Below are 26,571 nucleotides of genomic sequence, written 5' to 3' on the forward strand. Positions count from 1 at the left end.
CCAGTACTCTGCCCAACGACAGACTCAGTGCTGCCAAAGCTTTGGCCTACCTTTGCCATCACAGTGGTAGCCAGAGCAAGAATTTGTAGTTTGGTCAGGGTGCCATCGATAGCATGCCTACTCTTCGCGAAGGACACTGTCGGATCTATAACTACCACCAAGTAATGCCGGCAGACGGGGTGCTCAGGTTAATATCCATCTGAGGTTCAGCCCACACATTGATGAATCACCCAACCTGTGAAACACCAGAATGACAGTTTTATTTACCTGGGTCAGGATTTGAACCCATGCTAGACAGCTTTGACGCGAGTGTGCATACCTCGAGAGTCTGGGCCATCCTGCCAACACCTCACTCACCTTCATTCCCTCCCATCTCTTACCATACTCCATAGCAAGGAAACAGCAATTTTGTTATGACGTTACAACTCTGGCATGCATGGCTGGACAATGTACAGTGGCCTACAAAAAGTATTCACCTCCCTCCAATGTTTTCACATTTTGATGCCACCTGAGCTTATTTCATGATTGTTTCCAATCAAACTTAAGGGTGTACTGGTGAAAATTTGAGAAAATTACATAGGTACCTTTGAGAGGCCTTTACACAAAAACAAAGTCAAGTTAATATCAAATTTTCAGTTTTTCTTGAAAGATATAATCTTGGCTTTAACTCAGACCAGTTTCAACGCTTCTTTGTCATATTACATGCATATAATTTGCATAAATTAGACCGTCAATAAAAAACAAGGAAAAACAAAGAACACATTTCTACTTCTATCTTCTATGTCACCGATCATTCTTTTCACACAAAACGTGGTACATGTATTATACATGTGTTACTCTACTACCTGATGAGAGTATTTTGTGAAATTATGTCAAATGTTCACGAATTAGCTAATGATGTCAATTACCAGATAAAACTTGGTTGTCCTTCAATAAATCCACAATGGCTACTCCTATAAACAAAAGCCTTCATCATTTTAAAGGAAGTGATATTCTGAATATCCTGTCCAAATTTCAGCCCAAAAGAATGATGCAAATTAAAGTTATAACAAATTTCATGCAAAATATTATATTTCTTGTAAATTGCGTGTAAAGATAATATTAGATATTTTAAAGGAAATACTGAATGAGTTTATACAATACGTATGAATCTAAACCGTAAAAACATAGTTTTTTTTTAAAAGAGGCATATTGGAAAGTTCACCAGTACTACACCCTTAATATATAAAGACTTCACAAACTACTCCAAGGTGACAAAGCTAAAATATGCAGATAAAATGTGAATTAGTTCGAGTAACAGAAAATCAGATGATTCTCAGTTAAACAAGCATTCTGAGTATTGCGCTGCAATACATGTGCCCTGCCGGCAGTCTGTCGTCCGGAAACCTGTTGGGGAAATTCCCAAAGTTCAAAGTGCCATAACTTTGTCAACAATGATCGAAACGTCGTGAAGTTCGAACTTGATCTGTAACTTATCATGAGGAAACCATGTGCCAAGTTTGAAATCATTAGCATAAAGAGTTTAGAAAAAAAGTCCCGAAAACTGTTCTTTGCGTGATGGACTGACAGACGGACAGACGGAGGGACGGAGTGCAAACCTATAGTCCCCTCCGGTGTACACCGGTAGGGGACCAACAAGCATTCTGAGTATTGCGCTGCAATACATGTGCCCTGCCGGCAGTCTGTCGTCCGGAAACCTGTTGGGGAAATTCCCAAAGTTCAAAGTGCCATAACTTTGTCAACAATGATCGAAACGTCGTGAAGTTCGAACTTGATCTGTAACTTATCATGAGGAAACCATGTACCAAGTTTTAAATCATTAGCATAAAGAGTTCAGAAAAAAGTCCCGAAAACTGTTCTTTGCGTGATGGACTGACAGACGGACAGACGGAGGGACGGAGTGCAAACCTATAGTCCCCTCCGGTGTACACCGGTAGGGGACCAACAAGCATTCTGAGTATTGCGCTGCAATACATGTCCCCTACCGGCAGTCTGTCGTCCGGAAACCTGTTGGGGAAATTCCCAAAGTTCAAAGTGCCATAACTTTGTCAACAATGATCGAAACGTCGTGAAGTTCGAACTTGATCTGTAACTTATCATGAGGAAACCATGTACCAAGTTTTAAATCATTAGCTTTAAGAGTTTAGAAAAAAAGTCCCGAAAACTGTTCTTTGCGTGACGGACTGACAGACGGACGGACGGACAGACGGAGGGACGGAGTGCAAACCTATAGTCCCCTCCGGTGTACACCGGTAGGGAACTAATAAATATTCAAACCCTTTGCCTATATAATCCTAAATCACATCAGGAGCAAATTATTTGTTTGAAAGGTGACAAAATAAGTGTAGTAGGTTTCACCTATATGTAATCAGTGATTTCACTTTAACTGCAGGCATGTGGAGAAAAGTTTTGTGGTCAGACGAGACACAAATTTCACCTTTTGGTCTAAATTCAAAGCGTTACGTCAGGCGCAAGCCGAACACTACACATCACCCAGTCAACACCATCCCTACTGTCAATCATGGTGGTGGCTGCATCATGTTATGGAGCTGCTTTTCATCAGCAGGGACTGGAAAATCTTATCAGGATAGAAAGAACAATGGACGGTGCAATGTACAGGAGCATTCTTGATGAAAACCTACTCGAGTCAGCCATTAATCTGAAACTGGATAGGCGATTCACATTTCTGAGGGACAATGATCTGAAGCACAAAGCCAAAGCTACACTGGAGTAGCTGAATAAAATAATAAGAAAACTAGAACGGCACTCAGTAGAGAGCATACCTCCGCCAGGTGAACAGTTTATGTTTTGTATCCCAGAGTAGACCAGTAAATCACAATACAGAATCACATTTAATCGAAATCATCCGTCCACAACTTTTTGAGATATCCTGCTATGTATCGTTTTGGCCCAATCTCCCAATGGTGAAGAATCACCTAACAAATTCTAGTAGCCGGATCTGAAACCGGATCTTCACCAAAATGGAATCATTTTGTCCTTGTCACATACGCTACATCTCTGCCAAATTTTGTCCGAATCCGTCCACAACTTTTTGAGATATCTTGTTCACAAACGGACAGACAGACAGGGGTGAAAACATAACCTCCATCCTTCTTTGGTGGCGGAGGGAATAAAAGTTCTTCAGTGGCCCTGTTAAAGCCAAGACTTGAAGATTGCAGTCCATTGACGATCCCCATCAAACTTGACAGAGCGAGAGAAATTTTCACGTGAAGAATGGGAAAAGATTTCACCATGCCACTTTGTAAATCTGGTACAGACCTACTACCCAAAAACACTCACCGCAGTCATTGCTGCAAAAGGACCCAATCATGTCTCTCACCTATAGTTGGAGGGAATAACCAATCAACTCTCACCTAATCAATTACCCCAGGTATCTCGGATTATCATAGGTTAACTCCCATGCTCTTCTAGCCAAAGAAAGCTGCATAAATAGACCATGAAAAGCTACACAAGTTAAGCCCTTTGCTGTTTTAAACCCTACCTGGATTCTTCTACATCTCCCTCAGCTACACTTATTATGTCTGAGGAGAACAGCTGCGTGTTGTGATTGGGCTGCAGGGTGTGGGATGGGGGAGGGGTGGTACCAATCGGTATTAGGTTTGGGATGGATTTAATAAAGAGAGTGGGATTGGCAGACAGGTCTTCTTCCGGTTCGGGTGTTTGGGCCATTGATTCGATTTCCTATGTTTCATGCTTGCTCCGTTTCCTGGGTATCTGGACCGACCCTCACACCCATGGGTGGGGGGTGTGGGTGATTAAATAATCCTCGATTGGGAGCATGAAGGTCGGCGTGGCAATTAATTGACTGTGTGCCAGAAAGCCATGCTTCGAGGATTTCCTGAAATTAGATATTTCAGCTTTTTATTTTTAATTCTTTTGTAAAGATTTCTAGAAAAAAAAAATTCACTTTGACCTTATGGCGTATTACGTGTAGATCAGTGACAAAAAAATCTCAGATTAAACCATTTTAAATTCAGCAGTAACGCAACAAAATGTGAAAAAAGTCAAGGGGTGTGAATACTTTCCGAAGGCACTATATGTACAGTCCAACCTGTATTGAAAGACCGCTCAAGGAGGACGAAATAAGCAGCTTTTATAGACAGGTGGTCCTTCTGTACAGGTTTGTGGCAGATATCTCAAAAAGTTGTGGACAGATTTGGAGGACATTTGGTGAAGATATTGAGTATGATTACAATTTGATTACATGAAACGATGATTGCATTTTGACGAAATGATTACATTTTGGTAAAGATCCAGATCGAGATACAATAATTTTTTTTCATGATTCTTCACCATTGAGCGATGGGGGAAAAACCGATATATAGCACGATGTCTCAAGAAGTGATGGACAGATTCGGTCGAAACTTGGAGAGGTTGGGTGTCTGACAAGGATGAAAAAATTTAATGTGATTCTTCACCAATGAGTGATGGGGCCAAAAACGGTAAACAGTATGATATTTCAAAAAATTGTGTACGGATTATGACAAAACTAGGTGGATGAGATGGGTATGATGAGATGATGGGCTTGACGCCTTACCTGAACAGCTTCCTTGATGCTGAGCATCAAGCAAGGGAGCAGCCCGTATCATTTATAAAAGTCTTTGATAAGACTCCGCCGGGTTTTAAACCGCCTACACTAACCATTACACCACCTAGTCTGATATCGATCATAGACATCTGTAATAGATCTGTCGATGTTTTGTGTGAAAACTGTTTCATGCTCGGGTAAGATGACTGAGTTTACCGATTTCCAATGGAATCAATGACCGTTGTGTGCAGGTTTGAGCTTACTAAAGGAAGCAATCGGCTAGTCCCTGGTTGCGTTAGACAGGTGATTAGCTGCTATGAACAGGTGGTCGCTCTGTAAAGGTTGTCACTAAGGCAGGCTTGACAGTGTATGTGTGTGTGTATGTGTATATATATATATTAGGGTGGTCCTCAAATGTAAACATTAACTTTTCTAAAGTGCTTTTCCATTTTTTTATTACACCTGTAGAGAGAACAAATTGGGTAAAACTTCATTTCATTTTGAAAACTTTTACCACTGTCACATGGCCCCTGCTAATCTGCTAATCAGCACTATACAGAAATTATTTCGGTTTGTTTCAGTTATGATGGCGAGTGCAAGTACTTCAAGAAGAGCAACCAGAAAAAAGAACCATGAGTGGCTGATAGGCTGCCATATTGAAAAACTACCAGAAACTCGGCTCCCATCTTGGCAAGAGATTCTGCAGCGATACTTTAAGCTACATCATGCTGAGAAATTGGACATAAGCAGTGCCACAGCAACTGTTGTTCGTGAGACATTATGCATCTGGGAGAAAGCACGGATCCCCACTGCAGATGGGCGGAATATCATTGCAAAACTAGAGAGAAAAGTAGAACAATACAGATCCATCCTGAAAGGAAAGAGCCGGCGATCTGTCCCTCAGATAAAGAAAAAAGAGCAGTTTCAAACCGGTCTACGTGACTTATTTGACATTGCTCATGTTGATGTCCTTGATCTGATCAAAATACCAGAGGACCGTGAATTCCTTAAGGCACAACGGGAGCCAGGTCGACGGGGCTTTATGGTTGGTGTTGACAAGGTGCTAGCAGGAAAAGAGGAGCGGACACATCAACGCGACAAGGTGTTGACTGAAAGAGAGCAGCATGAAAAAGAGAAGCAAGCAGCCCGAGAGGAGACTCTTGAGCGAGCATCATCAACAGACAGCAGTGCTGAAGCCAGTGATCATGACGACTCTGCTGTTCTATCTGCTTCAAAGAGGCAGAGCCGAAAGCGTGCAAGTAGCATTGTTACACCGGACCTAACAGCAGCTCTCGACTGCACCAAGGTTAGCGATCGATCAGCTGTTCACATCTTGTCAGCAGCAGCCTCTGCTCTGGGACATGACCCTTCAGAGTTGGCCATCAACCGCACATCGAGCAGGAAATCCAGGCGGATCCAACGGAAGACAATTGCAGGTGACATCCAGGCATCCTATGCTCCAAACACAAGTCTGGTGGTTCATTGGGATGGCAAGCTCCTTCCAGACGATGGGACTAAAAAAGTTGATCGCCTTCCTGTCATTGTCAGTGACCCTCAAGGAACTGGAAAGCTTCTGGGTGTGCCAAAGCTGCCAGCAGGAACTGGACTAGCAACAGCTGCTGCTGTTATGCAATGCCTCGAAGAATGGCATTTGCAAGACGTGGTGGCAGGTATGAGCTTTGACACGACAGCCAGCAACACTGGTTCAGCACTTGGTGCATGCACTATTTTGCAGCAAAAGCTTGGACGACACTATTATATTTTGCATGCCGGCATCACATTCTGGAACTAGTGGTAGAGGCAGCAATGGCAGCATTCAAACCATTTATTGGTCCATCAAAAGGACCTGAGATAGCCGTCTTCAAGCGTTTCCAGTCAAACTGGAATTCCATTGACCAAAGCAAGTTTAAGCCAATGATGCCTGATGACCTGGACTCTGTAGTTTCAGGTGTATTTTTAAGTTGCAAAGAAGATGTCGTTTCATTCTGCATCCAGAAACTGGAATCGGGCCAACTACGAGATGACTACCGTGAACTTCTTGAGTTGACTATTATTCTGTTTGGTGAGCGTCCTCCGAGAGGATTCAGGTTCATGCAGCCAGGAGCCATGCATCGGGCAAGATGGATGGCCCGTGTGATTTATGGAATCAAGATCTACTTGTTCCGTGATCAGTTTCGACTGACCCCAAAGGAACTCACTGGCATAAAGCGTTTAACAGCATTTGTTGGAGCAGTGTATACCAAAGCCTGGTTCAGCACTCCATCTGCCATTGGTGCTCCCGCTGGAGACCTAGCTCTCTTAAAAGCACTCATTTTCTATCCTGATTCAGTGATTGCCGAAGCCACCAGCAAAAAGCTTTCCAATCACTTGTGGTACCTCAGTGAAGAACTGGCAGGACTTGCTCTGTTTGACGATAGTGTTGAGCTTGATGTCAAGCGAATGATAGTAGCTGCTCTTAAAGAAGAATGCCAAGAGAATCCTCAACCACGGGTACATGTGCATCTTACAGCAAAATAAGCCATCGCTGCAAAGACTGTTGCAGATTTTTTAACTTCTGCCTCACTGCGAATTTTTACTGCAATCAAAGTCAATACTGACTTCCTAGAAAAGGACCCTGGTGAGTGGGCCGCTGACCCATCATTTCAGTCATCACAGCAAGTCTTGCGTGGTATTGCCACTGTCAACGACTTTGCAGAACGTGGTGTAGCATTAATACAGAACTACAATCAAGTCTTGACAAAGGATGAACAGCAGCGCCAGTACCTGTTGCAAGTTGTTGAGTGGCATCGCCATCAGTTCCCCGATGCAAAGAGAATAAGGAAAAAATTATTTACCACAGAAATTATTAATGAGGAATCAATGGTCTGGAGGACTCTTACTCTGTGTGTTTATGATGATTGTCATACATTATTACTGATTTGGGATTACATCTGAGTGTTAGTTTATGAAAAAAAATTTTGTGTGTGGATACTGAAACATTGTAATTTTCAACCCATGTGTGACAGTAGTAAATAAAGTCGTATAGAAACCATCTTTGGCACATTTCATTTTTTCACAATAAGGAACAATTTTAGCAACAAGCACCTGAAAAAAGTCCAATTTTATTTTTTGGTGTACATTTGAGGACCACCCTAATATATATATGTATATATATATATATATATATATATATATATATATATATATATATATATATATATATATATATATATATATATATATATATATATATACATATATATATATATATATATATATATATATATATATGTATATATATATACATATATATATATATATATATATACATATATATATATATATATATACATATATATATATATATATATATATATATATATATATACACACAGACTTGGCATTTAATATGGAATATATATTTTTTCTTGACTTGGGTTTACTTTCTGAACTCAGTATATCAATCTGGTGAGTTTCTTTTACCCTTCGGTGATGTCTTTGTTGAAAGAACCATGTCAGTGATTGTATTTCGCAACAATAAGTCAGCAACAGGATTATATCACAGGTGGCGTGACAAAATGTAAGGACAGGTACATTTGACGATTGGCGTCACAATCGGGTATATAAGGGTTGTTGCGTTCTGTATTAGTGGAAAACAACTGCTGCACGTCTCCAAAAGTTATTGCCGCTTCCTCTGGAGATGGTCCATCAACTCGACAATGCTGTTTGTCATGGAGTTGTGGCTTTACCAAATTCTGGCATGAAACAGCGTGCTATTGCTCGGCAGTATGGCATCACTCAAGGTCAGGTGTCAAAGATCCTGAAACGAAATGCTCAGAGGGGTGTCCCTACTCCAATACCGAGGCCAGGACGTCCACGCAGAACCACAAGGAGAGATGATCGCCAGCTGCACCGGTTAGTCTGCAATGGCCGTACCAAGTCAGCTAATCGGCTTAGGGCTGAGTGGCAGCGACTGACAAATGTGCCTGTATCCAGAAGGCTAGTCAACCAACGACTGGTTCAAGCAGGCTATCGTGCCAGGCGTCCCCTGAGAAAGCCACGCCTGACCAGAGAACACAGCCAGCGCCGATTGCAGTGGGCCAGAGAGCACCGTCAATGGCAGCCAGGACACTGGAATCACATGACCTTCAGTGACGAGTCTAGATTTCTGGTCTATCGTCAAGATGGCCACGTCCGAGTGCGCAGACAAGTGCATGAAGCCCACAACGAAGATTGTATAGTGCCAAGAGTCCAAGCTGGAGGTGGTGGGGTGACCGTTTGGGCTGCTTTTCATGCAGGGGGAAAAACTGACCTGGTTGTTCTGAATGGAAACCTGAACCAGTTCAAGTACAGGGTCATTCTGGAAGAAACATTGCTTCCATTTGCTCGTGCAGCCTTTCGAGGAAACTTTGTCTTCCAAGATGACAATGCACGGCCTCATCGTGCTCGCATGATCCAACACTTTCTTGCTGAACGTGGTGTAGAGCATATGGAGTGGCCTGCCATGTCCCCGGATATGAATCCGATAGAGAACTTGTGGGCAGAATTAACGCGTCAAATCAACAACTTGGACCAGCAGCCTGCCTCTGTGCGTGAATTGCAGCAGACTATTGTCACTGCATGGCAAGCGATTCCTGTCCAAACCTTGGCAAATCTCGTGAACAGCATGCCTCGACATGTACGTGCTCTCCTGAATGCTCGTGGGGGTTACACGAAGTACTGAACTGTAATTTTACTGTCCGTAATCCGTCATAATTTAGCTTTTGTTTTTGTTGAATTTTTTTTTTGCTAATGTGCAAAATAAAGAGATACTTCTGGAAAACGTACAGAAGTTTAACACAGTACTGTCTGTGAATGGAGTTTGATATCAGTTTTCATCACTTTCATGGATCAATGTATTTGTTTCGAAATGTCAAATGTGGTTTTTGTTTCTTTTAAAGGTCACATTAACAAAATCTAGAATAATTTCAACATAATTCCAATGAACTTTTGGTTCTAAGTCATCTTGAAAAGTAAGTTCACCCCCACAAAAAAAAATTCCATATTAAATGCCAAGTCTGTATATATATATATATATATATATATATATATATATATATATATATATATATTGTCACATGACTACCCTTGGTGAACACCTTAGGGTAACACGGATGACCAAACGAGCTGTTACTCCGAGGCGTTCAGTTCAAATGGTGGAGAATACGCGTGTGGAAGCAAGATGGAGGGGGAGAAGCTGGAGCCTTACCTGAACAGCTTCCACTCGACGTCTCCACACCTGAAAAAAATAACTCAAACGAAAACGGATTTAAAATGTCCAAAAATAACAGGTTTATCTATCTATAATTCCAGTAATCTCTGTGTGTCTGTGTGTATGCGACCGCTGTTTCTCGACAACTACCGGTCCGATATACTTGAAACTTGCCAGGTATATTGCTGGGGACCTGAGGATGTGCCTTTTCAAGGTTTCATATTAATCGGACAAGTAGTTACCGAGCTATGTCCAAAAAACGATTCAACCAATCAGAGAGCAGCGAGCTATCACGTGTGCCGAACGTGGCGAACAGACTCTGCCTCGGACGGCACATTTGAGAGCGTATTCATTTATTTCACGTTGGCAAACTATGTTGCCGCTATGTTGGCGTTAAACTATGTTTTAAAACTAATTAAAACTAATTTGCGATTCTTTCGCTTTCCTGCGCGTTTGTGCACGCTATGGCGATTTCTTTACCAAACTCCGCAAGCCGTTCGCTTTGGACCAAACCATTTCATGTAAATAGAGGGGGGGGGGGGGATTGTCACCGTACTCGCAAGCCGTTCGCTTTGGACCAAACCATTTCATGTAAATAGAGGGGGGGGGGGGGGATTGTCACCGTACTCGCAAGCCGTTCGCTTTGGACCAAACCATTTCATGTAAATAGAGGGGGGGGGATATAATTTTAGATATATATATAGTACGGGCATGCCCTAGTTTAAATAAATGCCAGTACAAAGAAAATGCACGATAAGCTAAATTCCTAAATTGGGACACTCCCCACGACAGACCCGAAAACAGACGAAGGTAAAATAACTGGAAAATAAATAGCGTTTGCGTGCACTTAACGCTGATCGCTATTAGGGTCTCATCAGTAATCGTGGAAATTGTCCGGGGCCTTGGCGGGACCCGCACATTCGTTGGTGCGCAGCGCATTGGCGGGAACCGCACGTTCGTTTGGCAGGACCCAGGCCTCGCTGTGTGTCACGCTCACTCTGGGCCTCGTCGCGCTGCAGCTAGGCAGCAGCGCTCGTCCACACATCGCTCTTGCTTTGAAAGCCGTGGTTATTCCTCCTCACGACCACCAGCAAGATCTCCAAACACTGCCGTTCACGATCACTCCCTTGAGCCCGAGAGAAAAATGCCACCGTTCGTATGAGGTCCAGGCGAGAAAACGCGCAAGAGGGAATCGCGACCGTTCGCTATCGTTTTCAGAATGACAAGGCACACGAGAGGGAAATGTCGGTCTGAGCAAGGAGCCAAAGAAAAGAGAGCAAAATGTCCGCTAGAGCGTTCTTTTATCACTCAGGCGTCAGAGGACAAAATGTCGGGAACACAGTCTTTTTGTTCCTTGGACTCTGACGTCATCTCAACACGTCTCCGTCCCAACCTTATCAGCCAGTGCCACGTCTTGGTAGTCCATCTCTGCTCCTATCAGCAAGTCCCATCTTACCCCGGGCTTGTGCCAATCAAAACCTTGACCAATCACTGCCCTTCTGGGCATGGCCTCACGGATCTTTCGTCCTTTGTGCTTCCAAATTCGGGGTAATTAGCACTGGTAACGACATACAGGGGATGCATGATTTCCGGTGGCTTTTTAATTTGTTAGCTCAATTAGAGTGTCGATTGCGTGGCTTGGCTATGTGTCTATGGTGTGGTGCCAAAAGGGACATAGGAAATAACTTACAGAGGTAACGACATACAGGGGATAAATTACCCATAATCCCTGAGCTAATTAACATACCCCACTCCTCGTAATGGGGACAAAGATACACCTTACACGAGATCCGGGCTAAACAGATTCCCTACTTATTAGATGGTGGTTCTTCTTCATCGCGACATACGGAGCATGCTAATTTATGCACTCTACCTGGTCTATGGTATCTCTCTCTACACCCTACAAACGTTACAAAAACAAAAACAAAAACAAACAAACAAACAAAAAAATATATATATATATAACTGTGAGAAATGGTAGAAACTCCACAGTACGAGCAGGGCGTCTCATTTGCATTAAATAAATAATCGGGAGATTAAATCAGATGCGGACGTAGCTTCAGGACGGTCGATCTTTAATTCTCGACAAGCTTTCGACCAACAAAGGTCTTCTTCTTAGTCTTCTTAGTCTTCCGCTGAACTTGGGGACGACTAAGAAGAAGACCTTTGTTGGTCGAAAGCTTGTCGAGAATTAAAGATCGACCGTCCTGAAGCTACGTCCGCGTCTGATTTAATTTCCCGATTATATATATATATATATATATATATATATATATATATATATATATATATATATATATATATATACAATCCTAACCATATATATGTGCATGTATATATGTATATGTGTATACACGTAGTGTACACAACATTAGGAACACCTTCCTGATGTTGAGTTGCATCCCCTTTTGGTCTCAGAAGAGCCTGAATTCGTCGGGGCTTAGACTCGACAATGTGTCAAACATTGCACAGGGATGTTGGCCCATGTTGACTGCAATGCTTCCCACAGTTGTGTCAAGTTGGCTGGTAGTGGATCTCTACTCCGAATATGTCATTCCATCTCATCCCACAGATGCTCAATTGGATTGAGATTTAGTGACTCGGCATGCCACTGCAGTAAGCTGAATTCACTGTCGTGTTCATGGAATCATTCCTGGATAATCCTAGCCTTGTGGCATGGGGCATTATCCGAAGAAATCCATTCGCAGATGGAACCACACTGCTGCCATGAAGGGATGCACCTGATTGGCAATGATGTTCAGATATCCTGTGGCATTCAAACGTTGCTCCACTTTTATCAAGGGGCCCAATGTGTGCCATGAGAACAAACCCCACACCATCACACCACCAGCACTAGCCTGATGGATGCATGCACTCATGTGGTTGTCTCCATACCCTAGTCCTCCCATAAGCATGAAACAGCAGGAACCGGGATTCATCAGACCAGGAAATGTTTTTCCAATTCTCCAGTGTCCAGTGTTTTCGTTCCTTAGCCCACTGAAACCACAGGTTCTTGTTTTTTGCAGAAAGAAGTGGAACTCTGTATGGTCGTCGCCTGCCATACCTCATTCGTGTCAAGGTACGACGAGTTGCGCATTCTTTAATGGGTCTTTCGGCATCAGTGCTGCACAGGACTGTCAGTTGACTAACTGTAGCCTGTCTGATGAAGGAGGCCAAAGGAAGCTGACATGAATTGTGCAGAGAAACAATGAGCCGTTTACGATCATTGGCCTGCTGTTGGCTGGGTGTCCTTTGGGTGGTGAACCATTCTTGATACACACAGGAAACAGTTGAGTGTGAAAAACCCAGCAGTGTTGCAGTTCTTGACACATTCAAATCTGTGCACTTGGCACCTACTACCATACCCCATTCACAGGCACTTATGTTTGTGTGTTAGCTCCACTACAAGCAATAGGACAAGTCAAAAAAATTCACTTCAGTTACATGAATGATTGAAGTCACAAAATTTTAAAACAAGAATGGTCAAAAGGAATTGATCCTTTGGAAGAATTATTAGAAGAATGATCAGATCTTCAGAGGTCCCAGGACCCTGTATGGCTTTTTTGTCTGAGCATAACGCCCTACCATCAGCCATTTGTGTTAATGCACATGTGTGATATGCATTCAAGGACAGAAATATGTCATTTTGTAAGCGCTTGAGGGCGGGTGAAGCCTCGGGAGTCGGGCAGCACCTCCACGGGCAGATGTATAAAATTTTTAATATTTATGGTATTTTTACTATTATTTTAACTCCAAAAGGATTATGATTTATTGTCGTATTTCTTCACATATATGACAATTCATGTAAGTTTTTACATCACAGGCAAGTGGCAACCTTTCTGTCATCTCGAGATATTTTATCAACTCGCGATATTTCTTTCATCCTGATATTTTTATGCCCAGAATTATGAAAGCTAAGCTGGCTTTTGGGGGATCTTTTCACGCCCTTGACTCCCACCTTATACGCTTTTGGGACTCCATCTGCTAAGGCATCATTGCTCGCCAGCACGCCATTCATAAACCCCCAGCCTAAACCCCATGCACAACTGCCCCAAACTGTTTTGCTGAACACCTGGGACCGATCAATCATCTGAAGGGAGACCTCATGTCAGAACTGTAAGGGCCAATCCTAAGTGTCACCAGGTACGTGGAGTACCGGAACACCAATCAGGTACGTGGAGTAAGGATCTGTCAGCGGGCAAGCTCCTCCTACGGATTAAGAAGGGGGGCGGGAGGGGTGGGAGGCGAGTGTGTGTGACACATTCCAACGAAAGCCGAGAGCTGAGCTGATGAAGATACAACAAGTAGAGTAAATATTACGAGTCACAAGCCAACATCGAGCCCCTTGCAAATTGCATATTTTCTTCTGAACGGCTTTCATCCCTGCTTTCTCTCTATTCCTCTTTCTTTCTTCCTTGTTTTCATTATGATTTCCATCTCCTTTCATATCCTTGTTCACTTTCTCACGTTTTTATGCTTTATTCTTCTTCCACTTCCAAAACTTCTCGTCCCTTCGCACCTTTGTGTTGAGCCCTGCTCTTTAACCTGCGCTGTCTGAATATACCGTGGTCCCCCGCTTCACCTCATACACCTCATGTGATTTCCTACAAAACCACACATCCAGTTTATACTGCAAATGATACACTAGAATGCAAGGAGAAGGCAGTGCATCGGCAATGGCAAGGAGGGACCGAGAGCAGAGCACGAGTTGGCCGGACACCAGATCATCGTCAGGATCATTGGCATGCCAGCTCAATAGAGCTGGCGCAAAGGGTGAGGGGGCACGGCACATGACTCCAGATTTCTCTTTTTAACTCCCACTCTCTTAACCCTCTCCCTGTTTCTTTTCCACGAATGCATGCGGCACCATTGTCAATAAAGTTGCTAAGTCACTGATAAGGTTCTGAGGGCGGGTATGTCGCATAAGGGATAATCGGGGGGATGTATACATGTTGTACATACTTGTGAATATACCTGCCAATGTTTCTCCCATTGCAAATATTTGCTTGATTATTGTGCACTAAAAGCCTTGTTTGCAAGAAACTGTATCTTGACTTATTCTGCCAGTTCGCATAGGATAACTGAGGGTCAATCATGCTTGGTAAGTGCTCGAAATGGTTGCGTAACTAGTGGTTCTGCTCGGGCTTCCCGTTAAGATTAGTTATGATAATCGTCGGCACAGTATTCGCTTGTTTCTGGTCTTCTTTGTATGGTAACACGACATTGGGTGTAGGACCCAGCAGGGACATGTCTGGGATGACTGACAATCATGGTCTTTGAAAGACACACCATCCTCTCGGAGTTATCCAGAGGCGACATTTGTCACATTGAAACCTGATGTCTGTCATACGTACGTATGTACGTATACAGGATATACGTCATACATACTAACAGACACACAATGAACCACCTTTAGAGGCCATTTTTCCCTGCAGAGCAGGGGTTGGCCTTTTTGGGCACCATGGTCCCCTTTTTGAAGCAATGTTTTACGGTGCCACCAACTTCCTGCCGCCAACCCTGGTGGTCGCCTCTTGCGACACACAGGGAATTACCAGTGAACTGGTACTCAATTTGTCGACCTCGGAAGGATGACAGGCTGAGTCAACCCCCCTGGCGTTAATTCAGCGATCGACCGGGATTCGAATCCGGGATCCTAGGATCCCAAGCCAGCACCCTAACCGCTAAGCCAACACCAGGCTACACAGACACACAATGTTGTAGCATAAATGATTCAAGTAGTAATAATGGTAGGGTGCCATTTTAACAGACTACTGTTGTGCTTAACTATATTCACTGCAAAATATATTGTGATGTCCGAACATTAAAAGCATAGGTGAGGCGAGAGGATGCAACACCACATTAACACTCTATCAGAATGACAATTTGGGTAATGTGTGTGATTCTTTGCTTCTTACTGACGTGATGAATCCTGCAAAGTGTGCTTTCAAATCTCTCACCGCAGATCTTACACAGAACCAGGAATTCTACGAGAATGCAGACGTCCGACCGCCATTCACATATGCATCTCTCATTCGAGAGGTGAGAAGGGGGAAGCAGTATAAATAAATTTTATCAAAATCAAAGTGTCCATGCTGGCCGGTTACACTTTCCCACGTGAGCACATAGCTAATGATGCTGAGATCCCAGGTCCAAATTCCTTAAGTAGTGCTGATTTGCCTATTGTTCTCTAATGTCCTTAAAAGGATTGTCAAAGTACACTCCTGTCTTGTCCTGCGTTTCAAGCTCCTGATATATATATATATACAGACATATTACAGTCTTAGACCGTTTAGAAAAGCAAATAATTTCCACCCAGTACACCGAGATAAGAATTATAATGATGGAGGCCCCACATGAAGACTCATCACAGATTAGTAATATTGTGAAACACACATCACAAGCAATGAGGTCAAACTGTGTGGACGTGTCAGCTTGGCTCTCTACCCTCTGTCAATCCTTATTGTCATCTTTTGTTTAGGTGTGTTCATTTTGTGGAGCACATCACACAATAGGTATGCTCTTCCCTAATGGTGTAAGAGGTGGAACATCTGCTGTACTTAAATCTAATCAGCCATCTGCTCACCGTGATACTTACAGGTTCATTTTGCGCTCACATCCGATTAATTAGTGCGTTGTACAAACACAAGATTTAGTGGGGTACATTATTTTATGACACGGTGTGTCTGCTCCCTGATTGCAATGCATCCAATTTACATTGTTCAGACCTACTAAATTAGCATCTTACATCATTGTGACGTCATGGCACAAGCATTACCAATCAGAACCCTTGTGGGCTCTCGGACCGCAGTGCACTCAAACAAAGTAGAACTTCCTGAACCGAAATTGGCCCGCAAGTCAAACCTGAAAATTTGATTTCAAGCTCCTGATGGCCTGGACGCAATTACGGAAGTTTGTAAGTTTTTGTTCTTTGCACAAATGAATTTTTTATTTTCATATATAGAAAAATATGAATTTTTTTTTTCATCTATAAAGAACCTCGTCTACATTTATTTGTCTTTACATTTTTTTTTTTGGCTTCAGTTTTGTTCCAGGTACTCTCCTTTCCCTCCACCCCACTCCCACCATATCCTCTGTCACAAAAAATATTGTTAAAGGACCCGAGGGCAGCTCAATAGAGAACCAAAACGATGAACCCAATGCCATCTGACACTTTCGCTCTATACCTCCTTATCCAAGTGGTTACAAGCATGATTCCAGTGCAAAACAAACAAGTCTGGCTGGGCCAGGCCGTTTTGTGCACAGTCCAGTCACTGATCACACAGTGTGTGGCCTGCAAAGCTGTCAGGCTGCAGGCCGTGGTGGCCATTTTGTTAAGTTCTGCCAAACAAACAAGCAAACCTTTCTTTCCGCCACCCGCTGCTTCCACAAACGGCCCCGTTTGAAATCTTCCCATTCCGACTGCAACGCGTTTTGTCCTCGCATTCGCCCCTCCCGACCACTTTGTCCCAACAAGTCCGTTACCCAGTACAACACACATCCTGTTATTCTTGCTGCTTGAACTGTAATTCCTCGTTTCGTAGGCCATTCTGGAAACGGGAGACAGGCAGCTCACGCTCAACGAAATCTACAACTGGTTCACAAGGCGCTTTGCGTTCTTCCGACACAACACCGCCACCTGGAAGGTAATCTGTCATGTTGAGTCTGACGAGTGCATCCACACTGTGAACACATTGTTTGCCTTTTAGTTTCATAAAGCATTGCCAATCATTTAATTATGGATGAGGTGAAAGGGTGGGATGAGGAGGAAGTATGCTAAATATGGTTTTGAACCGCTTTATATTTGTTTGTACCTTCACCACCAATAAGGATGAAGGTAAATGTTCATAACAGAAGGCACGACCAACTGGTGTAGCTACCCAGCAGGCACCATTTCTAGTTTCGGCCCACCGAACGGTCTTCATGGTTGCCCAGTGTTGCGTATCCGAGAAGGGGAGATGGAGAATCAAGTGTCTGCAATATGCAAACGGTGAGATCTAACATCCTTTCACAATGAGATCGACGTTGTCTCACCATCTGCATTTTGCAGTCACATGACCCTCTTTCCTTTTCAACGGTGCCCAACACTGAGCACCTGCTACCTGCCCAAACCCGGACAAAGACCATGGCACTCGGCGGTCACAACGTTGGACCCGAGCCTTGCCACAAGGATCTTCTCAACTATAATCACTTTTTTTTTAAAGAAATGTAATCAGTTGTAATTAAAAACGCAGAGCAGATGATGAATTTAATACTCTCCGACTATTATTTCTGCAGGAGGAATTGTGTTCAGACCAACGCTCAGCTTGCTTTGCCACTGGGAATTAAACTAATCTACTGCCGTGCGGTAGGCTGATGATAATGGGCGGTGTAGGGAAAAAAAATGTTTGGATGTTGCTGATTGTATCCATAACAGAACGCAGTGCGACACAACCTAAGCCTGCACAAGTGTTTCATTCGAGTTGAGAACGTCAAGGGTGCAGTGTGGACGGTGGATGAGCAGGAGTTCCAGAAGAGAAAGCCCCAGCGGATGACAGGGTATGATTTTCCTGCCACTGAGACTCGCTACTCCAATTTGTGACTTATGAAGACTTTGGCTCTCAGAAAGCCACGGGAATCTGCGACATGTGAAAGGGTCACCTGGATGGTGTGTCTTGTGTATAAAATGATGATGTAGAGTAGACATTGAGGCTAAATATATATATATTTTTTTCTGGTTATTTATATATTTATTTATATATATATATATATATATCTATCTATAATTCCAGTAATCTCTGTACGTCTGTACGTTTGTTTGTTTGTCTGTGACCGCTGTTTCTCGACAACTACCGGTCCGATATACTTGAAACTTGCCAGGTATATTGCTGGGGACCCGAGGATGTGCCTTTTCAAGGTTTCATATTAATCGGACAATTACTTACCGAGCTATGTCCAAAAAACGATTCAACCAATCAGAGAGCAGCGAACGATCGCGTGTGCCGAACGTGGAGGACACACTCTGCCTCGGATGGCACATTTGAGAGCGTATTCATTTATTTCACGTTTGCAAACTATGTTGGCGTTAAACTATGTTTTAAAACTAATAAAACCGAATTTGCGATTCATTCGCTTTCCTGCGCGTTTGTGCACGCGATGGCGATTTCTTTACCAAACTCCGGAAGCCGTTCGCTTTGGACCAAACCATTGCATGTAAATAGAGGGGGGGGATTGTCACCGTACTCGCAAGCCGTTCGCTTTGGACCAAACCATTTCATGTAAATAGAGGGGGGGGGATATAATTTTAGATATAGATATAGTACGGGCAATGCCCTAGTATATATAATATATATACTAGGGTGGTCCAAAACTTTGAAGATTGGATTTTCATTTCTCCACAATCCTGCCCCTATTCCTATTGAAGAAAGTAGTTTGTGGTGAAAATTTGAGCTTGATTGGACAATATTTAGAGGTTGCTCAAAATGTTGACAAATTTTAATGAATAATAAGATACAGAATTTTTAGCATCATACATCAATTCATAGATAATTATCTATTTTCAATTACTCAAATTATTTATTATTGTTACTAGCAACGGTACCCGCCCTACAGGCGGGGCTTCGTTGGGAAGCCGAAATGAAAAGGCAAAATATCAGAAATTGAAGGCTTTTTTTTATTTTAAAGGATTCATATAAACATCTGTTGAATCATGTCTTTCTCAGTCGCACGTTTATGTGTGAAGAGTGCGCGCCGAATCTGTAACACTTCTTCAAAGTGCTAGACATCAAACACTGCTCCAATCCTCCTCTTTTGCGTTAGAGTCACTTTAAGCTGGACTTTCCTAGCGCTCTGGTGTGCAGCTGTGTCACGATCTTGTTCAGCAGATCTGTATTCCTCGGACTGCCTCCGAGACTGGTGTGCAGCTGTGTCATGTACTTGTTCCTGCCTCCGGTAGTCCTTGTCTAGGCGAGCCTTCTTTCTTGCAACAGCTTCCTTGGACGTTTTCGTTAATGAGGCTTTCCGTTTGGTAGGCATTTTACCGGTTTATCTGAAACAGTACCCGCCCAGAAACACGTACCAGAGAAAACAAATCGTTTTGGCAATGGCCTCTCCAATATTGTAACTGTTTATGACGTTTGTCACATTGTCTCCAGTACCCGATTGTGACGATGTTTTCATTGTGACGAAAATATTCGAATTTCACGAATATGTGAATTGTGATTGTGTTTCATTGTGATGTTGGTACAAAATCATTCCATTTTTTTTCCTAAAGAAAAGTGTACAGTTGATATCACGATTTTGAAACACGATGGAATAATATAATAATAAAATAAAATAAGTCTTTAATTAAAAAAATTAATAAAAGGTTTAAAGGAATATTTAAATTTTTTAATTTAAATTTAAATTTAAATTTAATAAAAGATTTAAAGGAATAATAAAAGGTCTTTGTCCGAGGTCACCAAGTTCGATAGGTGCAGCTGTGGAGCGATCGGTGCAGCCGTTTGTACAGCACCCGGGAAAACAACATCGTCACAATGAAAACAATGGACGTTATGCGAACGTGAATGTTATGCGGGAGTCCAAACCTGAGAATACTGGAGACCAAAGCTGAAATTGGAAAAACTAAATAGCCTATTTTACTCCTGAAGATCCCAGGATTACCCACACAAAATATCGTTTCGATCGGTTGAGCCGTTTTTGCGGTACATTCAAACAGACAGACAGACATTTGGTGAATTATAGCAAGATTGTTGTTTGTTTGTAAACGAATAAATAATTATGTACAATGTACCATTTGCAGTTGAACACATGTATGTTCAATTGTTCATTGTTCAATGTTCATTCATATAGTCAAATTAAGATTAAAAACAAAACAGTAGATTAAACAATCATGTATTAATTTGACAATAAATCATTTATCGGAAAAAATAAATCATCCATCAGAAAATATAAAATATCTATCAGAGACGATAAAACAAATCTATCAAAACAATTAAAACAAAGTGAACATCAGAATACACATAATTTGAATGATTTTACGTAACATTGTTTTCAGAAACTTATGTTTCAAAACATTGTCGACTTCTTTGACAAGATGGCTTTGGTTGACACTGGAAAGTTTTCATGTTGAAGTTTCACAACTCTCAACACAAATTGCTTCTGCTCTTCATTCTTGGTCAGAGTGTCATGGAAAGTTTGGAAAGTTTGAAAGCTGTTTGGCAGAAGATGGACTTTGGAGTTTCAATTCATTGTCCCCTGAATCGGAGCTTTCAATCTCAGACTCATCATCATCATCAACCAGAGCCGATGTTGATGGAACAGCTGTTGGAGTCTTAGCAGCATGTTTCTTCTTTCTTTTATCTTCATTTTCAAGCCTGATACGCTTTCTGTTCTCCTTCACTGCCAGCGTGTTGTCCACAGATCCCATACGTGAACTTGAGGGATCCTCACGCTGCATGATAAGGAATGCTTTGTCTTCTTCATTCGTCATTTTCCCAAGCGCATCATTTGGTGAGATATCGAAGAGGGATTGAAGATCATCTTTGAACATCTGCTCCTTCACTTTATAGTTTTCGAATGTCTTGGTTCTATTTTTCTTTACCAGTTTGTAGGCATCATACAACTTCAAAAGTTGGCGCTCACAGGAAGCTACTCTCCGCACTGGAATTCGTGCTTTCTCCCAGTATGCACACACAGCTTGTACACTACGTTTGGCACTTTCAGGAACTGTATGGTGTTCTTGTATGTGATGGTACACCATTTTCTGCAATGTGTGTCCTTTGGTTGGTAGTCCCCCACATATTATTTCCTTTTCAGACTTGCCCAGCAACCAAACTGTGGAAGAGCTGCGAGTTTCTGCCATCTGAAAAAAACAGGATAAATGAAAAATGTTATTTTTTGAGCAACCTCTAAATAAGTTCCAATTGACCTCATATTTGGTTCATATGATCTTTATAAACATATAGGAACAAGGGCAGCCTTGTGGAGCATGGATTTTTTAATAGTATTAAATATTACATATATCTGTGGACCACCCATATATATACAATATATAGATATATAGATATATAGATAGATAGATATATATATAAATAATGTATATATATATATATACACATGTATATGCACAATTTCAAAAAATGCATTTATAATTTAGTTTTTTACATAGTTGAGGCTCATGGAAGCGCTAGTACAGTGAACGGATCAGGAAATAACAGCCAAAAACGGGACATAAAATACATGTGCATGGGGTGGACAAAATGGATACAGAAGGAAACTCAAAGGAGGGAAAACTGGACAATTGGAAAGAGGAGGAATTTGGGTGGGGTTAACGAGGGAAGAAAATATAATGATTTTGAATTGGGGATGATCTGAGATGGTGGTGAACAGCTGTCTTCAACGCCTGAAGGAAAGAAGGAGATTGAAGAGGATATGAAAGTTGGTTCCACAGGTGGGGGGGAAAAGAGGAATAAATGAGTGCAGGTGAGCAGTGATCCTAGATTTAGGTCGTTTCACCAGAAGGGTTGATGGTGGATCATGTGAGCCATGCGAAAACCTGGGGGATGGGAAGGGGGACAAAGCATGGAAAGAGCAGAGGGAGCAAGCCCAGAAAGAACGTGGAAGAAGATAAGGAGACCACCAGTCTGTCTGTGATGGTGAAGTGATAGACCCATAGACTCAGCTTCATGGTGGGAGATTCCAATGTTACTATCAATTTTTTCTATACGCTCACCTTTCTTCATCTCATTGCTCTTCGTTTATTTTTACTTGCCTCTTCTTACGTCCACCACCAAAAGTGTATGGAGTTTCTGTTTTCACTCTCGTCTGTGAGCAGGATATCTCAAAAAGTTAACGATGGATTTGGACGAAACTTGGGCGACAGGTTGGGTGTGAGACAAAGACAAACAGATTCAATTTTGGTTCAGGTACGGATACAGTTCCGCCCTATCAGTGGGATACAAAATGAGGGAATAACCGGAAGGGCCTTGTTTTTTATTTATTGTTATGCCTGACTGCAACCCCACCTCCTGTTTTTTGTAGGGCAGTGAGATAGAGGTAATGTTATTGTTTGGCAGATGGACATTATTGCTCACTGATTGTGTAGCTTCGGCTGCTATGGGACACAAACTGTGCCTTACTGATTCTCAACCTAAGAGGGTTAATACTTTATTAAACAGACTAGGTTTGCATGGTCACAAGTAAACGATTATGTGGTATGTCGTCCTGAAGAGCTCTAACGAGGGTGAAACCATGGTCAATGAATCCACTGTCATTTACCCAAAAGGATATATCTCAAAAAAAGGATATCTCACTGCCCTGCTTGCTTTACGCTTCTTGTTTCTTGTCCTTGTTTTTGTTTTTAGTGCACCCAGTCAAGGCTCGTTTAAGAGTTAGAACAAGCGTTACGCCTAGGTCCCCGGTCGGTGAAGTGATGTGAGTTGACAAAGTGGAAGACGCAGGCGGCCATCTTGGATTTTGACGTGGCGACCCAATTTTCAATAGCGTTCTTCCTTGTGCCTAGATACACCCACACACCAAATTAGAAGTTAGTACTTCGCTTATTTTTCAAGCTATTCCGCTCACAAGGTTCAGACATATATATGGTGGTGGCCATCTCGGATTTTGACGTGGCGACCCAATTTTCAATAGCGTTCTTCCTTATGCGTAGATACACCCACACACCAGAATAGAAGTTGGTACCTCGCTTATTTTTCAAGATATTTCGCTCACAAGGTTCAGACATATATATATGGTGTCGGCCATCTTGGATTTTGACGTGGCGACCCAATTTTCAATAGCGTTCTTCCTTATGCATAGCTACACCCACACACCAGATTAGAAGTTGGTACTTCGCTTAGGCACGCACGTCCGCATGCACGAACGGACGCACGCACGCACGGACGGACGGACGGACGCACACACGGACGGAGGGAAAAACCATAGTCCCCCTTTCGCTCCGCGATGCGACTGGGGACAACAAATGGGTCAGTATGCAACAGAACAAAAGGAACAGTGGAAAGAGTGGGGGAATCCAACAGCAGAGCTGAGCCACAAAATAGAGGTTGATGGACAACAAGAGATGTGGATAAGAATGAGGACGCGGGGAGGACACGGTGGTTGAGGAAGATGGATACAGAAAGACATTCTCAGGAAGGAAAAGTGGAAATTTGTGAAGAGGTGAGTGGTTTTACGAGAATATTAAAGATCATGGTTTTAGTTGGGGGATAATCTGAGATGGTGGTTTAACAGCTGTCTTGAAGACCTGGAGGGAAGAATGAGATTGAAGAGAGTGTGGAAGTTGGTTCTACAGGTGGGAGGAAAGAGGAACGATAGGTGGAGGTGAGCAGTGATCCTGGATTTAGGTCGTTTCATGAGAAGGGGGTTGATGGTAGACCGTGTGTACCCTGCAAAAACTTGGGGGAGGGGGTGGGGGGACAGAGCACTGAAAGAGTAGAGGGTGTAAGACCAGAAAGGAGGCAAAGAAGACAGAGATCACCGACCTGTCTGCGATGGGAAAGTGATAGGCCCATAGACTCAGCTTCATGGTGGGAGATTCCAATATTTCGATTAATTTTCTGATTATTTTCACATTCATTACTGTCTTGTTCTTCCCTTTCTCAAAATATTAAAATCCTCCCAATATTTTTTTTTTTTAACCCTTTACTTTTTCCTTCATTGCTCTTATATTCAACTTGATATTTATTGTTGTACTATTTTTCTATTTTCTCATTTATTTTCCTTCTTTCTCTATTTTCCTTTCTGCTCTCATCTCATCCTTTTTATTTTGTTCGATATTTATCTCTTTGTTTCTATCTGTTCTTCCCAAAATGTTGTACCTCTTCCTTTTTTCAGCATCCCCTTTATTTTCTGATTCGTTCTTTCTATATTCATTGTTCTGTTTGCTTCTGAATGTTTTTTTTTGTTCTTCTCTCCATGCTATTGTCAATCATTTTTGTTCTTCTGTCTGTGTTTGTGAGTCCAAAGTTACTTCTTCTCTCAATCTCCTCATGGGGATTGGGGAGGGAGGGTGGAGGGGATTGTTTCATTGTCCTCCTCGAAGCCTGCCTGTCCGTTGCTGTACGCATCGACTCGACGTGTGGCATCCTTAATATACAGTCCCTCCACCTTTCCCTCAGTCTTCCTGTCCTCCTTTACCGGCATTTTATAAAATCAGTCCCTGTTTATTGTTTTACTTAATTTCCTTTTTCTTTGTTTTGCTGTTGTGTGCACACCTTCAATCAGGAACCTGTCACTCATGAAGAACATGCAGCCTGGCTTTGCCTACGGGATGGCTCTCAACGCGAGTCTGCAGGTGCGAAAATGTGGGCCAAGTAACATCATTATTTTTTCCCCAGATTTTTTGCCAAAGCACAGAAATTTGATTGACAAATCGTGCATTTTACATCGCATTATCAAGGTACTGTATCTTGGGCAGCATGACCTATTTTCCCATGAACATTCCCACAATTTAAAGAAAGCAGTTAACTACAGCAAAATAATTAGCAAAAAGTGAAAATTGGCTTTTTGTAATTTCCTTTTTTTTTGTTTAGCATTGTCTAATAAGACTGTCAAATAAGTCACGCCATATGCAATGAACGATGTATTCGTTCCCTTCAAGAAAGATCATTTTGCAAACCGTTCATGGAACACTCCAATGTCCTTTTTAACACAAACGATTTTCAAATTAGATGAGATAACAATATTATTTTTGTTTTGGGATTGCAGATTTTTGGCAACATTTCGAAATTCTCTAAATCTTTCCAGGGAATGAAAATGTGATAAGGGTATGAAATCAGAGATTTCTCACTATAAAACATTTCTGTTATCACTTATTTGATGCCTCTTCTTTTCCATTTGTAATTTTAAAACATTTAAAATCAAAAGGCATATTTTTTTAAAAAAATATATATACATATATATATATATATATTTACGGATTCGTCACTTCCGTTGTTGTGGTTTTCATCCACTGTAAACATTTTTGATGCCATGTACTATTATTGTTGTCGCTTAAGGGAAATAGATATTACTATTTTCAAAAGGTAAAAAAGTTAATGTTTTAAATGAAACCGTAACCGGAGGACGACGAAGAGGAAGAGGAAGAGGAGGGAGAAAAGGTGGAGCGAGCGAGTCGGACAAGAAGCCTAGCTGCTTCGAGGTCTGGAGCGAACGATTGGTGAAGGAGAGTCACGAGTGAACTTTGGGTTTCCCGGGAAAGGGATCCCGGCGACAGAGTTGTTATCGCTGTGACAGATCAACCTGCATGTCAGGTTTTGCGGTTGATTCCGAGGAGAATCATCGTAGTGCTGTTACCCCTCGAGAACCGGCCGTCAGCCATTTTGACTCGTGCGCTTTGCGCTTCGGTCAAGGTTTTTCACCGCTTCACCAATTTTCACCGCATTCAGATGTTAATCTGGTGTGTGTGTGTGTGTGTGTGTGTGTGTGTGTGTGTGTGTGTGTGTGTGTGTGTGTGTGTGTGTGTGTGTGTGTGTGTGTGTGTGTGTGTGTGTGTGTGTGTGTGTGTGTGTGTGTGTGTGTGTGTAACGTGGCTTTTGGAGTGGGAAATCTGCGGTTCGCCGATTGAGAGCCGTCAAACGTCCATACCTAAAGGTGTGATTTCCCCGTCGCTTCTCGAAGACACGTTCGCCCATCTTTGGCAGAGTAACTGTCAACCCAATGGGATTCTGGTCTCGATACGACATCGTACGGACGATCACTGGAGTGGATCGACTTTGGCTTGATGTGGGAATAGAGACATTGGGAATGTTCTTATTTTCGCCCACTTGGAGCACAGTGTTTTATTGTACGAACCTGA

General features: G+C 42.3%; 1 protein-coding gene across 1 annotated transcript in view; it reads left to right on the forward strand.

The window, feature by feature from the left end:
- LOC137425574 (forkhead box protein P4-like) overlaps positions 1-26,571 on the forward strand; it is a 224,255-nt gene that overhangs the window by 185,741 nt on the left and 11,943 nt on the right. The window contains exons 12-15 of the mRNA XM_068114138.2: positions 15,742-15,818; positions 17,321-17,422; positions 18,193-18,314; positions 24,999-25,068. Coding sequence (XP_067970239.1) covers positions 15,742-15,818; positions 17,321-17,422; positions 18,193-18,314; positions 24,999-25,068 — 371 coding nt within the window. The remainder of the gene's footprint in view (positions 1-15,741; positions 15,819-17,320; positions 17,423-18,192; positions 18,315-24,998; positions 25,069-26,571) is intronic.

Source organism: Myxine glutinosa, chromosome 4 (assembly GCF_964187855.1).
Source record: "Myxine glutinosa chromosome 4, kmMyxGlut1.1, whole genome shotgun sequence".
NCBI classification, from domain to species: Eukaryota; Metazoa; Chordata; class Myxini; order Myxiniformes; family Myxinidae; genus Myxine; species Myxine glutinosa.